Source organism: Rhopilema esculentum, chromosome 21 (genome assembly GCF_057945365.1).
Source record: "Rhopilema esculentum isolate cy_ngs chromosome 21, ASM5794536v1, whole genome shotgun sequence".
Lineage (NCBI taxonomy): Eukaryota > Metazoa > Cnidaria > Scyphozoa > Rhizostomeae > Rhizostomatidae > Rhopilema > Rhopilema esculentum.
In genome coordinates this window covers 8,653,906-8,672,422 of record NC_142835.1, presented here as the reverse complement: position 1 = coordinate 8,672,422, position 18,517 = coordinate 8,653,906, and the positions used below count along the sequence as shown (strand labels likewise).

General features: G+C 36.1%; 1 protein-coding gene across 2 annotated transcripts; it reads right to left on the bottom strand.

The window, feature by feature from the left end:
• Positions 1–490: 490 nt before the first annotated feature.
• LOC135684821 (uncharacterized) lies at positions 491–18,478 on the bottom strand. Of its 2 annotated transcripts, XM_089115084.1 has the most exons (16): positions 17,752–18,478; positions 15,713–15,849; positions 13,773–13,886; positions 12,939–13,051; positions 12,552–12,633; positions 9,891–11,972; positions 9,636–9,700; positions 8,445–9,158; positions 6,910–7,089; positions 5,840–5,929; positions 4,871–5,011; positions 3,323–3,416; positions 2,894–3,040; positions 2,259–2,365; positions 1,965–2,099; positions 491–1,181 (listed from the first exon to the last, which is right to left on the bottom strand). In XM_089115084.1, exons 2-15 carry the CDS (start codon positions 15,813–15,815, stop codon positions 1,971–1,973), a joined length of 4,161 nt encoding a protein of 1,386 aa, XP_088971210.1. In that variant the 5' UTR covers positions 15,816–15,849; positions 17,752–18,478; the 3' UTR covers positions 491–1,181; positions 1,965–1,970. The 2 variants fall into 2 exon arrangements, with proteins under 2 accessions (XP_088971210.1, XP_088971212.1); XM_089115086.1 differs by lacking the exon at positions 13,773–13,886.
• Between the last annotated feature and the right edge of the window lie 39 nt (positions 18,479–18,517).

Genomic DNA, 18,517 nt, shown 5'->3' with positions numbered 1-18,517 from the left:
ATACATGGCTGAAATAACATAAACCAGGGTTTGGGTGGTTTGAAGCGCGTGTATTGGGACTTTAATCGTAATACAATCAGTCTAGGGCATTAAGTATTTGACATTAAGTTAAAAAATTTTCTCCAAAGCGGAAAGGCCCGTAAATTTTTTGCACACAGGGCCCGGGTGGCGATCGCCACTTTTTTGTTGATTTATATCTCCTCTAATTTTCCATACTGAACCCTATTGCAGCTCGCTTTTTGCCACTATTCAAAATGGCGGGAGTTAACAAATTTGCCTCACTTGGCAGTACGCAGCATGACCCGAGTTAGATATCTAGCTCCTTCGGGGCTTCTATATCATTGGTCAAGTTAGGCAGCAGCGAAACAGAGGCTCATGGAGTAAGTCTAAGCAGCTAAGTCAAATATCCACATAACCAATAAACGCCCAGCTCCATTTAAAGAATCTGACTGTTGGCATACTGTTTTGGAAAAAGGCAGATAGAGTTCCGTCGTTACAGAACAAAAATTCTCTCCACATTCCATTAAAATGTACATTGTTACATTGAAAAACTACTTAAGTTTTTCGTTGTTTAGTGCTGATTAATCGTGACAGATGAAGTTGGCTTCAACAGGAATCTAATCACAGTAAAATATCAATAAAATTTTGACTAAAATTTCTTCAAAATTGGCGGGTCAGATCTAAAAAACCTTGAAAATTTTATGTTGCAACAAAAAACAATAATACGACATATCATTTCATCGGTACTATCTTATATCAACTAGATTACTTTACTATATACATCTAAAATACTACAATGATTGCACAAAGTGTGTTCGTGGGTAAAATGTTCAATTTTGTTAAGCATTGCTATAAAAATTAATGGAAATGGTTTTCTCAGTGCATTACATACTCAAAGAAAACTGTCTTCACATTCTCTCGATAGCTGCTGAAATGATTTTGAGTTCTTTTGAGTCCCAGCAAGGAATAAATAACAAGCTGTTCGGTTCACCACGAGGCCAAAATGAAAACTCCATGAAACAGAATCACAGAATACAGGGACGTATTAAGTATAGAGAGCTTTTCAAATTAATGGAATCGATTTCGTATGCATTAAAATTCAGTCATCTGATGATGCCGATAAAATTGCGCATTTCAATGCCAGAAATTTTATGCCAAAAAATATGGGCGATAGTATCTATCTGCAAAAAAGTAAATATGCGTTAGAAATGTTAAACTGGAAACTTTCAAAATGACAGTGGGCTAGCCAGATGAAAAATCTGAAATGGATTAAAGGGCATCATAGCAAGGAAAATCATTGAAAAGCACTGCAACGAATGAGCTGGTGACATTGTGGAATGAAAAATAAAGATTTGACCTATTATTGTAAAGACCTTGTGACAGTAAGAAAAAATTGCCAAACCAATTATCAAAAAATCGATACACTAGAACGATATTAAATAGCAAATGCACTCTTCAAGCCATTCAGAAAAAGTTGGGTGTTAGAATCCTGTATATTCGGTTGTCTTTTGTGTTTATTTCGAATAAAATCACTTTAGGTTTGTGACTTTTAATATCTGAACTGATCCAGAATCATTGTTTGTAAAATGTTTGCATAGAAGGAGTATTTTCTCAATAGAAAGTGAAAAATTAACAAGAACTTTTCATAACGTCATGCCAAAAGTTGATTGTGTCAGATACTTTTAAGCCGGGTTTTCAAAGAGTAAGTACTCGAAGCATTATTAATACCCTTATCCAATGCTTTAATATACAGATTTGTCACTAAAAAACTTTTGACAGGTAATGCTCCAAGTTTAATAATATTTTAATACTGTGAAATCATTAATCTTATAGAAACGAGTACTGAATGGCAGTCTACCATGGCAGAGAACCGAAATAGTCTCTGTATTAGACTTTTTAGCCCATTCATTAATCGTGGTAGTCATAGCCATGAGACATATACTATCATATTACCGACAACGAACCTCTTTTCAGGGAATCTTTACCCTGCCTTTAGCTTGCCCATAATCCTTTGGCGTCCACTCGAGGCAAGATTCATCAATATCCATTTTTATCCTGTCCCGAGCTTTACTTTTCTTCTCATATATATCTAACATATCCTGCATTTAGAACAAAATTTCCACCATTATTTCTTTAAATCTAACACGAAACATCACAAAATCTATCTTTTATATTTTCTCTGAGTTTACAGGCTATTGTGCATAAACAGTACTGTGATAATCCATAACAGATCATTTTAGAAAGTTAAACTAACCTACCTGCTGGATTGTGATCATGTGTTTTCCTTTCCAATATTTCAGCATACCAAGGTACTGCATTGTACTTATCAGGTCGTTTGACATTACAGAGGTTTTCTGGCTCATTTCTGCATAGATATGACATTCATTCAGGTAAAAAGATACGCATTGCTTATGTTGGTGTTATAAAAAAACCATTGTTCGGCGCTACAAAAAATATGCTACATAAACAGGCGCATATACTCGGTGTGATTATAAAATTGCATTTTGTGAAACTTTGCCGACACATTCTTCAAATAAAGCAGATTTGGCTTTACTTTGGAAATTCCAACAAAAAATACAGTGCTAATTCAAGAAACATATAGCAATGTAGAAAGGAAACAGGTGCAAATGGTGCGAATGGAGTACGAAAAAAGAATTCACTCCAACTTGTTAACTTTACGTGCATATACAACGAGGTAAAAACGATACAAAGTAAGGGGCTTAAAGGTTTTCCACAGAAGTATTCTAACTTCTGTAAATTCTTGCATATCTGATATCGGATTTAACATCTTTGTGTTATGCAGCACTTTCATATGCCCGCTAGCTCCGACTTTCTTGCAAGCATTCTTAGAAATTGAAAATATTTCCAACAGAAAAGCTTTCTATCATCGTACCTTTTATGCTGACTTGTGCATCTGGAAAAGTATTGAGGTATCGCAGTAAAACATCTTTCCAATAACTTCGATAGCTAATCAGCCCTAGATCTGACAGCGGACGCTCTGGTGAGCCTATCTTCCCTTCCACACGAGATAAGAGGTAGCCTAAAAAAACACAAAATTAAAATGTTTTTAAATAACTTCTATTTTCAAACTATTTTGATCCGTTCTGTTTTCATCAATTTGATGGCTATATTCTGTTGTAGAGTAAACAGAAGGTAGGATCCTGGATGTAGGATCCTTAACAGACAACTATCCTGTGCAATCAGCGTAAAGAGGACGGCGAGCTTCTCTGCCAATGCATTCAGACCATAAAATAGGGAACCCAATGTTCTGTTTACAGGAACAGTGTAATGATATTATAAACTACTATTATGAAATACTCACTAAAATCGATAAGAACTTTTCCATAGCCCTTTTGCATGCAATGTGGCATTACCAGAATACAGGATACATTATAGTTTAGAAAAGATACCTTCTCCTGTTGAGTAGAAAAAATAAACGTTACAAAGGAGTTGGAGATATAAATGACAAAAAAAATAAATTTGAGTTGGACGCATTCTCTATGGAGCCTGATAAGATCGATCATTATGTGTTTCTTGGTCCGTGAATTGGTAAATTAATTTGGAAAGGGAATAACTGAAAGTCTTGGGATCGATGATATCCAAGAAAAATGTCATCCCAAGGAAAGGCCAGCAACCACCCTCGTGTCACAAAAGCACAAATCAGATTTAAGGTCAAAATAAAAAATTAGTTCAGTTTAACGAGCATTTCAAGCATCCTCTCCCGTCAATGATCGATATATTTTCGTATTCCTTTAGTCACACCTCTCGAGCCCTTGACTTTCATTACTATTAAAAGTAAATTAAATCACAGCTATGCAATTAAACTTTATTACATAAAATGACAATGGTTTGCTCAATGGCATCGCTTTAAACAGCAATTTCAAACCAAGTTTGCAGAGCTCTGGCAGAATAATATTAATATATTGTAATCCAATTATATTTCATCCTGGATTTCATGACCAGATATTAACAGGAAAAAAACATGCAGAGCCCCAAATCTTGCTAGAGATTAGTATAATCCCAATTCTAATAACACAGCAGTGAAATGAGGTGATTCAAATTCCAGGATTAGGTTTTTTGCAAAACAATTTATAACTACGCTCCTAAGTCTTGATAGGTCTTTATATCTGAATTAAATAACATATTTTATGAAAGCAGCTTACAATGCCTCAAATCTTTTTTAGCAGATGCATAAAAAATTAGCCACTTTTCGGTTTCTCTAAAGATCCTGAAATCTGTTTAATAACTGGAACACAGACACCTTCCAGCAGTGATTGGCAGAAACTTGCTAATGTAACTAAATGATTTCCCTGAGCAGTACTACTAACATGCCAATGAAATTGCTGACTGTCTTCTAAGTATTCTTGTGTTATGGTCCAGAAAGTTGAAAACCCAGTATAACTTAAAGCAATTTTTCACTAAATGTTCAATTTCAGTCAGGCATCATTAAGCAGGATGAATTTAATATTAGATTGCAGATTGTTATACAAATGAGTTTGGCGAGAAAGATCTTTAGATTAAAAACATCAATATATTCATGGTCCTCGGCGGTCGCTTAGTCCATGCCTCGTTTACTGTTGCTTTTGTCATTCTCCGTTAAATGTATAATCAAGCACGGACTAACAAGTGAAATTTCTGCCTTTTTATCGTTAAAGCCCTTATTGGGATTTTCAAAAGGTGTAACTGACATGTTACGGTGGAGGCCTAGAAGAGGGTGGGGCATATGAACAATTTTTACTTCCAGGTTAGGGACTTATTCGAGGGGGGCTTACACGAGGGGGCCTATTCGAGGATTTACGGTACGGAGGGGTCTTGACGATAGGTTGTAGAGCGTGTTATTATCAGAACCTGCTTTACAAATCAGACATACCTTGGAGAAGTATCCCACCATGTGGCAACCTGAGGTATCAGCAACGGTCATTACATAGAACAAGAATGGCTCCACTTCATAGTAAAGGGTTTTGTGGTCGAGGAAAAGCTTGGCGAAAAGACACAAGTTTTGACAATATGCCTGTAAGAACAAAGCGATATAGAAGATCATTTAATACTCACTTCTAATAGGCAAAAATGTGAGCGATGTTACAGGGAAGAATAACTTGCAAGGATGTGAGAACATCCAGTGGCTATGATACAATAAGGTTAAAATGATAGAATGTCAGGTTGGCTCAGTGTTATGGTTGCAAACTTTACAACCAAGGATCTTGTAGCTCGAGTCACTGACATGACCAGACTCTCACTTAGAGTGACAAGATTCACCGGCTCTCTGTAATATTTGGTGTAGGGATCACGAGGCGTGGTCACATCTAAAAGAAGGACCAGCACACTTCTCGATAAAAATAGTATATAATTGCTTTAAAAACAGCCTTCAGATGCTAGGTAGAAATAAATAGAATAAAAACTATTTTATATAACATTGCAACAGAAATCTTAGATTGTCAATGAATAGAATAAGTAACAGTAACAACATGAAATCACAACGATAGTATAACATATTAAAGTACAAAATTTTATATCGAGAATAGCTAATAATTTGGTACTTGGTGCATCTGTTAGGGCAAATTAAAAAAAGGAAGAAAATTTCACTATTCTGAGGTGGTGCTTTTATATGACTTTTATAACCAAGTCATCTAAATTGTTGAAAGTGTAGTCTGTACTCGATTCGATCCTAATAAAAATTTGACCCCAAGTTCGTAAAACTGAAGACTGCCAACATTCCTAGTTTGTAGTTGACAAAAGCCCTGTTTTTACATCACCATCACATTATTATCCACAAAGCGGAAAAAAATTCCTTCGTAAGAGCCACTATCGAAGTTATGTTCACAAAAGATTGGATACGTACTTGACTCTTTGCTCCATCAACTTCAAAGACTGAAATGTTTCCTTTTCGGTAAATCTCATCGCCTGGCGGGTGTCTCCATAAGCATTTTGCCTGTAAACGATTAAATGCTTAATTCGCTAGCTTGACAATTAAATGCCGCGAAATGTATAAGAGCAGAATTATTAGTTTATTGATGAAACAAAGGGTCTCATAACCATGGTTTTAAATTTAGCATTAAGAAACAGAGAGCCAGCTGAAATTCGCTTTATTAATCAACAATATCTTCCTGTGGTATAAATGGCTTGAATATGATTTTAATACATGAATATGAAGAGACACCTGGCCCAAAAGCTCACTTACGTTCGTTCTAGGTGGCCTATGCCACAGCTTTAGCAAACATAATAGCTGTTAGTGCCGTAACAGAGGCAGCTGTGGTCCTCTGAAAATCTTCAGTACGAGGCTCTTAGTTATAAGACTGAGTAATCGTGCAGACTGGGCCCTGTACTCATTTTTCACATCAAGAATACCACCATTAACGAAATATTTTTGCTGGGGGCCCCTATAGGTCGGGGCCGTTAGCTTCTGAATTATAGGTAACGTAAGTCCGTTACGCCACTGACAGCTTTAATTATGAATGAAATTTTAGCTTAAATTTCTTGTCATAGAAACACGACTTTACTGACCCCGCAAATAGTTTTCTTCTAGATAAATCAAAAAGATAAAAACGAGCTCATGTTGAACTTGCTTGTTTACTCAGTATTCAGAGATTGGCTCTTCGTTGCATCAAAGCATAAGAGTTGTCGAATAGGGCCAACTGGAAGCCAATATGTCTCTGAGGCACTGAGGTGCCAGATTACGTTAAGATTCATTAGCAATATCTTACGATTTAAATCAACTACCATCTTCATATTTCCATCTCAGCCTCTTGGAAAGCACAAGAAGCCACGACTACAGTCAGTTGATGAAAAATCTCAGACAAAGCCTGTTTCTAATCACCCGGAATATTTCTTTTCTCTGACCATAGCTCATAAATAGATATGCTCAACCTGTTTTCATTAAAATGCCACATTAATTAAAAACTTTGTTCTTACCATGTGTCTTCGTAGAATGGTTGCACTTTTCGTATACTTCAAACAGTATTCGCAAACGAAAACTTTGCCAAGGATTTTGTATTCGCTTGGATATGGAGATGAGTACCATGTATCGATTTCGAAGTCACCGAATTCAACTTTCCTTATTCCTTGTTCCATGGCATTGTCATTAACAGTATCCTGCGACAAACAGAACAAATGCTTCGTTAAAAAACAATATAAGGCGTAGGAGTTCCTAGCTTTTTAAAGCGCACTGACGGCTGGTATATGATACAGATAACGGGAAATACACCGCCGCGGTATTTTGTTGACCTATAGGCTTTTCACGCCGTCAATTATCAAATAAAACTGAAGAATTGTAGCTTCAATTGGCTTGAGCGCTTTTGGTTCAAGTCCAGCCTACAAAGCAGTCGCCCATTTTGGAGCGTTTTCAAATTTACAAAGAGTTACTTGCGGTGTTCCACACGGTTCATTTCATGATACATCCTTTTCTCTCTAATCTACATCAAGGACCTCGAAATATCTCTCTGGAAATTCAAATGCCACAAGCATTCAATATTCTGCGAAAAATATTAGTGATCTTGAAACTACACTTGACAGTGACCTCAGTCGGTTAAAGAAAGAGTTATAGAGAGTTATCAGTGAATATCATTATGGCATAATTAAAAGTAATATTAAGGCACTAAAATTGAAATCAAGCTTTTCCTTGGGATTAATGATATTTTATTTGCCTTTGGTATTCATCGTCGATCCAGCCCAAAGACTTCAGTTATTACCTTTCCAAATTAATTTACCAATTCACGAACCAAGAAACACAAAATTATTGATCTTATCATCTTCCTATAGAAAATGCGCCCAACAGCAATTTATTCTTATGTCATTTATATCTCCTTTGTATTGTTTATTTTTCTACTCAACAGGAGAAGGTATCTTTTCATTAAAATGTAAAATATTTAGGAGTAAAGTTCAATGATAACTTTGCTTGGGATCAGCATATAGATTATAGTGTAAAGAAATATCTCTTGCTTTAGGACTTTATCAAAATATGTAAACAAAATTGTGCTTAGAGATAGTTTTCATGGTGGCTGCGATGCGGTTTATGTAAAACTGCTTAACATAGCCGCCAGCATTGTCACTAACAGCATCCCTCTTAATGCTAGAATCCTTAACAGTTATGATGCATCCAACATAAACTTAATCAAGAAACTAAATTCATAAAAAGCAAGCAAACGCTCCTTTAACTAATTAGAGCGCATTTGCTAAAGGTTGATTGTACCCAGGCTCATTCTATGTTTGATTTATCAGATATTCAATAAAAGTCCATCCAGGCGGGAACCGAATATCGAATGTACATGACTCAACCTAAGCTCAACCCAACCCCATTATCTTTTTCATCACGCTAATCCACCCTAAAAAGGGCTTTAAATGATAAAAAAACTTCGTTGGGCTCAACCTGGGTAGAATCCAGGTAAAAAAGTGTCATGTATAAAGAGGTGTTCAAAACGACAACAATGCTACAATACACAAAATCTCACCATTTTGAGATTCACTTTCTCCTGGGTCTCTTTGAACATTTCGATGTCTGCTGCGGAAACGATATTTTCAAAATCACTGCTACCCTGACTTGCAACCGACTCGACATCTTCGTCCGATTTTGCAGCTTTGGTGCGTCCCCTTGATCTTTGGGTAGGCTTGGCATCCTTATTATTACTGGATCTTTTCATCTTCTTTAAATCTTTCTGCTTTTCATCGAAAGACAATTTTCTTTTAGAAATTCCAATCGAAGAGTTATTCTTTTCAATTGACTTCGCTGCTGGTGGCCTGCCGGGCTTCCGCTTCTCTGACGATTTTTGACCAGACATTTTAGAAGCCGACTTTTTCTCTCGAGACTTCTTTATACCCGAAAATTTTACAGAGCCTCCTTTTTCGGACCTTTCCCTGGACGAGAGCTTCCCACTGGTATCAAATCGTTTTGGTGTAGTTGGTGTTGTCTTTGGAGTGAGTTTATTGGAACGCGTTGGAGTTACCCTGGGTGACTTCACAGGTTTGCTCAACGGGGTTCGCTTCAAAACTTTATTAGAGTTCTTTTTATCAGGAGTGTAGTCAGCTTTCGTTTGGTACACTTGCACAGTCTGTGCAGCTAAAATTGACCTGGCAGTTGTTGGCGTTATTGCTGGCTCTCGAGATGTCTTTCGCAAAACTCGAGACATATTACTGTCCTCCTCACAACTCTCTACGTCATCAGGGTCCTGGAAACAGATTTTAAAGAATTATTGGTTAGGATCTTAAACTTAACCCAACCCCCGTCCTAAATATCAGAATTCTGGCGTCTGGGAGTAACGAAAAACTGCGACATATTAAAACAAGGCAAAGGAAAAACCTTATTTCATACTTTTTTAACAAGGTTGCACTTTTAGGCATCCAATAGGGTGTGATCCTAAATATTTTTCAAGGTGCGAGTTCTAACATTCCGCCCAACTGGGCTCGCTCCGCCCAGCTTTGATGCGAAAAAATCTTTTCGTTCTGAGGTACAGTTTGCATAAAAACGAAACGTTGGAAGTTATTAGAAACAGTCTCGCAATAGAGAGAAGCAATAAGTCTTGAGATTTGAAAAATTCCCCATCTGCACAAGAATTCATCTTTATTGAGGACCGCATAGGAGTTCGAAAGCAAAGACCAATTCCTATCTATTTATGATAAATTTTGCAGATCGTTACCATGCATACCTTGATTGTTACTGCTGACGAAGTTTTTCTTAACTCTTCTCTTTTTGGCGTAGATTCTTTCTTCCCTAGTACAAAAGAATGCAATAAACATAATGAGAAACAATCAACAACATCGTTGCTTAACAATATCTTATCACGGAAAAGACCCATCATGATCATCAAAGAATATTTTGCCAATTCCAAGTTATCCCGGCACAATTTATATCTATTACTGAAATATTACTTATTAAAAGCATATTATAACTGAAAACGCACCAGAAATGGGAAATTTCCGTGGTCTTCCCCTTTTCCGTTTCACTGGTTGCTCGTCAGTGCCTTCTTCGTTCTGTCGATGCCCGAGTTCTGCTTCAAAAGCATTCTTTTGTTTATCAACGTTTTCATTGTTGCCACTTGTGTCTGCATATTTCTTGACATCCTCAGACACTGCTTTCGGCTGAGCCTCTTCTTTCACATTCTTGTTCACAGCAACAACATCAATAATCTCATCATCCGTAACTGCCTCTTGTATTTGTGGCTCAATTTTATTCACAACCTCTTCAACGTGACATTTCGCATCATTCGACCTAACTTTAGTTTTCAAAACTTCACTATCCTCTATTTCTGAATCTTTATCATTAACTTTAGGCAAAACCTCCTTACCCTCGACCATTCTCGTAGAATCCTCTGCTAAATCAGAATGAGTGATTCCAGAAATATTCGACAGTCTACGGCTGCATCTTTCGCGAACATACTGCTTCCTCGGTCTCTTTATTTTTAATGGACTGCTCAAACAATCACTTTCTTCTGATTTACAGTCAACTTTCATAGAAGGAAGTTCATCACTCTCTGCAGGTTTATCTTCAAGATCGTCGGTCAACGATTCTTTGGCATTTACACATTCTTTTCTGATTGCATCTTTATCTTTGGTATTTTCTTTGCCTTCATTGATACTTTCATCTCCTTTCTCTTCGCCAGCACTCTTTCCACACGACCTTAAGTTCCGTCTAGAAAAACCTAAATCATTAATTTCCTTCTGTTCCATTACAGAGTGATATTCCGTATTTTCCTCTTCACGACCCTCTTTCTTTCTCTTTCTGTTGGCAGAAAAATCCTGAGCCTCGCCAACTTTTTCTGCTTCCTCTTCATCATTATCTCTACCTCCTCCAGGCGACCTTAGCTTCCGTTTCGGAACTCTCAATGCATAGCCTTTCTTAATTTTCTTGGTAGAGTTATTTTCTGTGTCTACAGTTTTGTCATTTTCTTCGATTTTCTTTTTCGTTCGAGAAATATCTTCAACCATGACATCAACATCATATGTATCTTTCCAATCCTGCTTAGCAGTACTACTTTTAGTGTTACTTATGCCCTTGCTTTCCCTTCTCTCTACTCCTATATCTTTACCCAATTCTTTGTCATCGCTATTTGCAGACTCATCTTGCGTTTCTGCATTTTGAATATCTTGTTTTGTGATGCTAGAGTCATTTTCTGCCCCCTCATAAGAAGTTGCTATTTTGTTTTTTACAGAATTAGGCAGTTCCTCTACATTCTCGTTACAATTTCCGCTCGCATCTTTCCTTGCAGAATTATTTTCTGTCTCAACCACTGCGTCGCTTTTATCGGCTTCTTCTGTCGTAGAACCTTTTCTCTCTTGTGGATCTTTACCAGCCCTTAAAGTCTTGGACCTGCCGCTCCGTTTGCCAACTATTGCTACATCGCCTTGACTCCTTTTTTCCACAGAATTTCCTTCTACCCCTGTAGTACCCATTATCTTTTTCCTTTCATCTTTCTCAATAGATTCATCTTCCCCCTTTGCATCTTCTCCTCCCTTTGCATCTTCTCCCCCCTTTGCATCTTCTCCTCCCTTTGCTTCTTCTCCCCCCTTTGCATCTACTTTCTCCTTTGCCTTATTTTCCACAGACTTAACTTGCCGGCTTCGAGTTGTCGATCCCTTCTTTGCAGAACCTCTAGAAGGATCATCTTTACAAACGTGAATCAGCTTGCCAGTATCATCTTCAACTGCACCTGACTGATGTACAGTTTTTTTGACATTTTCAATAACTGTGTTACTTACAATGCTTACTGTACTTCTGCCATGTGCAGCTTCTTGTTTCTGTTCGGTTGTTCCCATGTTCGGTGAAGCCTTTTCAGTATCAATGTTCGAATGCATTTCTTCATCATCTTTGGTATCAGAGGAATGATGTTCCTTCCCACTCTTCATTTCAATGAGTGTCTCTTCATCTTCGTCTCCTGCAACTATTATTTCTTGCCTACTTTGATCGGCCTTATTTTTCTCGGAAGAGTTTCCATCAGTATCTAGAATATTGTCATCTTCTTCACAACAAGGGCACTTCCAGGACTCTGAAAAGATTTGTTAGCTATATTGATAAATCGTTAACCTCCTATCGTGCTATCATTAAATTTGGCATTAAAGAAAAAAACCATGTGCTACATCGAATACTTCGCAAGTACCAAAGAACGCTTGAGCTGAGTTTAAACACATTCAGCCTAGATAATGTCAAAGGCTTTCCTGATATCAAAATCCTGTAAATGAGCAGGTCTAGGCTGGTGAACAGTCGCAGCAAACAGCTTTCAACGTAATCGTAAAAACATACCATTGACCTTACAGATGAGAATATAAGCTACCAAAAACATTTTTAAATAATAAGCTTTAAAGAATTCAAGAAAGTATAAAGCAGATAAATTTTTACGTTTTTCTGTTCAAATGTTCGGGAGTTGAATAAGACACGTATATATCTCAATGAAACGATTTCTTGTACGGATAATGCAAGAAACAGAAAAGAATGGGACAGAAATTTATGGAGCAGAAATCCATAAAGATATTCTTGGCATACTTTATAAAATTATAATCAACTGAACATACTTTAAAAGGACAAAAATGATAGATAAATAGTCTTTATAATTGATACGTTGACTTACTTTTTCTTAGAATTATTGGCTTTTTCTCCAGGCAGAATTTATGAAAACCTCTGTCACAATAATCACACAAGATAATGGATTTCTATGAAAACAAAACACAGAGCTATATAAAGATTCCCTTTAAAATGAAACTGTCCTTTCTTAGTTTAGACAAATACACACTAAAATGGCTGATAACAGAAGAGCATGTATAAGGATGAATTAGAAATGGATATGTATTGATATAATAGCCTTGGTGGGTAGAAGAGAACAGTTTTAAGTTGGAACTTTGAGTTTCACACTTAATGCAACCATAAAACAACTATAGCAATGTTTCTTTATAAAGCCTAAGGCTAATTTTTAAATAAAGTTGCCAGATTTCAATTTCAGATTTATTACAATACTAACCTCCTTATTTTTCTTCCCACAAGCATAACAGCCTTTGCAGTCATTGCATTGCCATGCATAAATCTTGGTTTTTTCAACTGCCACCAGAGGCATCTCCAGACAGGTTGGATGAGCTAGAGCAAAATAGGTGAAATTGCAAGTTCTTTGGTTGGAATTATCGATTTCAAACTTCTGAACAAGTAACAAAGACCAGCCATGGAAATTGCTCTCAGTTAGCAACAAATTTGATACAAGTATATAACTTGCTTAAGATCTTTCATAGTATAAATTTAAAAGTATATTGTCACACATTTTGTAGTATAGTGCAATGCACAGCAATATCCATTAGTCGCAGCAGTCAGGAAACTCAAAGAGAACAAACAGATGTGATGTCATTTTTGCAATTCTAGTGAACAGTGAGATAAAAAAATATTTTCATTACTGAAGTTCATAAAGCAAAAAGAAAATTGTCATCTAACAAAGCTTAACTGGAAAAGACTTTATGTCTAATGGTATTCTAATTAAATAAACAAATTATTGCAAAGGTGTCTAGAGACTATTAAAATCAGTGAAGGACAATGCCACAAGATCAGTGATAATATGTGTTGATTGGGAACAATATCAACTTAATAAAAGATTGATTAAGCAAATTGACTTTGATGCAAGGATAGCGAGAGGAAGGACCAAGACACTGCTCAATAAGCATAGCCTTTCTGTGTTCTAAAACTACCTCGAAACTAGGAAACAACTACAAATACTTTATCAGGATGAACAGTTTTAGTCAAACTGAATCTACAATGGATTTAGCCAAACTGTCTCCAACTACTGAAATTAAAAACAAAGTGTTTATCATACCAAACTTAAGGCATTCAGAACACATTAAAAGCTCTTCAAAGTCCTCATCATTGCTACTTGGAGATCCATAGCAAAATACACAAAATTCCTCTGTTATCATCAGCTCTTTTGCCTCTAAGAAATTCATGCAAACAAGTTTAAAAATTCAGTATTATTTAATGCACATTAAAATGGCATACCATAAAAACCAGACCCTAAGACCCTGATACCTAGGACCCTAAAGTACTAAAATAAAAAAGGACCCTTAACACCAGAAGGGTCTTCGCCCCGATAAGACAATAGTCAATCAAAGTTGACTGTCATCATTGCACCATGAGGAAACATCAAATGTCAAATTCGTTTTTTGCTTCTACTACGGTGTTCTTCCGCATATTATTCACATCAGCTGCTGTTTTCAAATGAGTCTGCCATGGAGTCAGACAGCGACAAGGAAGTTTACGGCAGCCTTTTGGGCTTCTTCTAGTTTTCTTTTCTTTTGTTCCTTTTGAGAGAGGTTGTTACAGAACTGTTGATATTTTCCTGCAAACTTTGCACAAATCTTTATATAAAAAAATGTATCCTGAAAACCTCCACCATTGGATTATAGAAAACAATTATCAAATAATTCATTGAATTCATTTTTATGCGGGGGGTTTTTGATTGAAGCTGACCTCTGTAAGTAGATATCAGTTCCAGAATCATTTCAAACTTCTGTTTACACACCCCATGATTTGCCAATAATGCCATTTTTTCAGAATAGGGAGAATCCAAAAAATCACACAAAAGCGACAAGCAGCAATCAAAGAAAGTGTGTGCATCTTCATCTCTGACACAGGCCTGGATCTTGATCTGTTTCTCTTCTTTATGGTTGACTCCAAGAAGTTAAACGACTTTCAAAGATCTTCAAATTCTTCGTGACTTTCTGACTTATTTGAAAGCAGCAGCTGATGTGTATAATATGCGGAAGAACGCTGTAGCTGGCACAAAAGCGCATTTGACAGTTGATATGTCCTCATGGTGCGATGATGACAGCAACTGCAATCAACTATTGTCTGATCAAGGTGAAGACCCTTCTGGTGTTAAGGATCCTTTTTGATGTTAGTACTTAAGGGTCCTGAGTCTTAGGGTCTGGTTTTTACGGTATGCCCATTAAAATCAAAGTTCCATGAATAGTCCTTGTGAGAATAGTACAGGGGTGAACAGTTACTGTCTTGAAACCAATGGGGCATGTGGTTACTCTCCTCTGCTGGAGCATTCAAAGGAAAGTTCAACCAACATGTGCAGATTTTAAAATTGGAAATTTAGGTTATATATTTTGATTTAAACAAATCTCTGATTTCATTAAAGGTATATAATTGATACCTTTTCTTTGATCAACACATTTTGTAATATTGTCATCTTTAACTAAAAAGGGTATGTGCACATTCTATATGGGGATTATCTTACAAAATTAGATTATCTTTTTAAATTAATGCTCATGGACATATATCACTATACAAATTCCTGGGCCTAATGGTTTAAAACAAGCTCAAAAACATATCCACTTAGGCAATGAGTGTCTGTTGTTTTTGGCTGCAACTCTTTCTATATAGTTTCTACTACAAATTTTAACAAAGACATAGTTTCTACTACAAAGACTTCTCCAGAAAACTTTGAGAAATACGGCTAATGACATGAAAGGTAATACATATTTATACACAAAATATGGAACAATAATATCAAAAACCAATAAAGCACTAATTTTCAATACACAACACTAATTTCATTACTAATTTTCATTACAATGAGGTACATAATTGTCATGATTCCACACAAAATTTTTAGTATCTATAGAAAATTTTCATTGAAATGACACATATATATACAAGCAGGAAATACAGATTTGTGCAACAAAAATAGTCATTTGGTTTTTTTACAAATGGTGAGGATAAAATGTAAAATTCCATATGAAACATACTTACTTGATTTGCGTGGAGTTCCAGTGCGAATTGTCTCAGTTGGCAAATTTTCATCAGCATTTACTGTTTCATCTCGATTTTCTTTTGTTTCTTTGCCATCTGCCATTATTGTTGAATGTTTTGGCAAAAGATGATTACTACTAAAAATAACAGTGAAATACTGTTACATTTAAAATAATAGGATCAACAAACGCTTCAATCCTGCATAAATAGTGGATAAAACACTTACCTTAACTGCTGTATCTTAAAGTCATTCAACATTTGACAAGGGAAGGAAGCCTTTCAACCTTTGACCACAATAAACTTCTGCAAAGTTGATCTAAAAATTGCTTTCACTGTAATGCCAGTAATTTAAAGTATGCCTCTGACCAAGTGGCATGGTAGCACACTTTTATCAGCCCTGTCAGGGGCATCACTTCATACTTTTTGTTGGGGGGGGGGGGGGGTCTTGGGCAGGGGTTGCAGCATATTTGCTCTGCAGAAAATTTTGCCCTGGCAAAAGTTGAAAATATGAGGAACTGGCCCTCAGTTCGGGTAACACTAAACTAATTCTCAAGGTAAATCATAGCCACTTAGGCCCTTGCTTATTGTGTCCATAAGTTCACTGATGTGTTTTCTAACCATGGGGAGGCGAGCAAGAAAAAATTTTTAGTGAGTGAGGCAAACCCTCTATCCTGGTGTTTAAGATCATGTGCTCATTTCTTACGGCACACTTTCAATATGAAAACTAGCACCCCACTGATTTTGTTATACTAGATGTGAAATAATTATACACAAAAATTTTTCAAAGTTTCCCTCTATGTCTTAAAAAACCACCTGCTGCATATAAAATACAACAATTGGTGATATTTATTCTCAAACATATTTATATTGCCTTTACAAGCAGATCTGATTATAAAAGCAGGGATAATTATTGATGTTGATATGAGAACTATTGATATTATTCATCATAAGTTAAAAACATGAAGACAATAGTAATTTATCTTGTAGGTCTCTTGCAAAGATTGAATTGATTTTCCTTCCTAAGAACCCTTGATAATGTTTTGAAAATATTTGTTTTATAAAAAAATTACAGTGTTTCATCTGGCTTGAGAATATTCTCGCCAGTTAGGAGGGGGTAATTTCATACCAAACCAAACAACCCACATGTTATGGCTACTCCAATTTCTTAACAAATTTGTAAAAAGGCTTGCATTGATAATGAAAATTTGTTCTTAAAATTTCAGCCTAATAGATTTGAACTTTTAGCCCTAACCTGTGCTCCTTAAAAAAAGTAAGTTGTATTTAAATTTAGTTATAGGTTCCCTTTTTAGACCAGTAACCCTTTTAAAGCCTTTTTCAACCTTTATTCAAATATGGTAGTAGGTACAACCTTCCCAGATGGTTAAAAAATAATTCTGAAAAACCATCTCTCAAGATTTTGGCTCTCGGTAAATTTGTATCTCTCCCGGAAAAATTAACACCATAAGCTTCTTTAATGTGTAGATAACCATGGTGCAAGTTTACAGAATGGGCCCTCTATTAATGATAGGGCTATGAGCTTTGCAAGCAGGGCAACTCCAAAAAATGGCAACATTTTTTAAAACCACTGATAGTGTTCAAAAGCAAGAATAAAAACTGAAAACCGAATTTTGAAAAGTGTTAAAAATTGAGTCAGTAGTCACAGCTTGTGACACATCATTACGGTGGTTGGAACCTGGTCTTATTTCCCTTTATCTTCCCATTCTTGCAGGAAATTTATACATGCTTTTTCTACGGTCGCAGGGAGAAAGAAAATTTTCCATGCCCTGCCAACAAGCGCCAAGGTCACCCCAGTCCAGAGCCGGTGTCCCTTTCCCTTGTTTTTAAGAAATAGTTTCCAGAGCTTTCTATCACGATCATCATGACATGGGGTTAAAAGAAATCGTTTCTGAGATCTAAAAGTTTTCAATGCAACTAGCAAAGCACAAAGATCACTCGTGTAATTTGGCGGGAACAACATTATTATGAATTATGTACGATAATGTTGATGCACATACATGTAGATCGGATACAAAACATACCTTTAACTTTCCAAATTTTCAGAAAGTATCTGAATAAATGGACATGGGTCATCCGAAAAAGACTTTCAATGATATGTTAACTTCGTTGTTTACAACTCTATTTAAAAGTTAAAACCCATATCAGACAGCCGCCATTACTTCAAGCTTTGGACATTAGCATATAACCTCTTTTTAATTTTTATAAACACGAGGCTCCAGATGGTCAGTGCTCCATACAGTTTTTTTAGTGGTATAATCAAACTACTATATATACTTGATGAATTCATCACTGTTTATATATCGATAAGCTGCCGGTTTACAAAATTAAATGAACATACATTCAAATAACAAACATAATGTTTTTAATTAATGATGTTAGATAAATTGTTTCTAGTGTCAATGTCACCCAATTCACCAATAAGGACAACATGTTGTCGGGACCTAGAACCTCTTATACAAATTACTGCAGTTCTAAGTAAGCAAAAACTCAGCTTTCTTTTGATCCAAGCAGAGGTTTCAATAAAATTTTGGTGATGTTTTTCAGCAATTAGTTCTATACAGTTTTCTAGTTATCGCCTTGAGTTTAAATTATCAACAGGTTGTAGTCGTCTAGAACTCAGGGGGCTGATCCCCCATTGTTATTGCTGAAAATTTTGATGTTGTTTTTGCACCCTTGTTATTACTCTATAAACTCTATACCCTACAGAACTCTATAAATTTACAGAACTGATTAAATTTTATGTTTACAAATAGAAAATTTATCGTGAAGCAGGCCTGTTGAAACAAA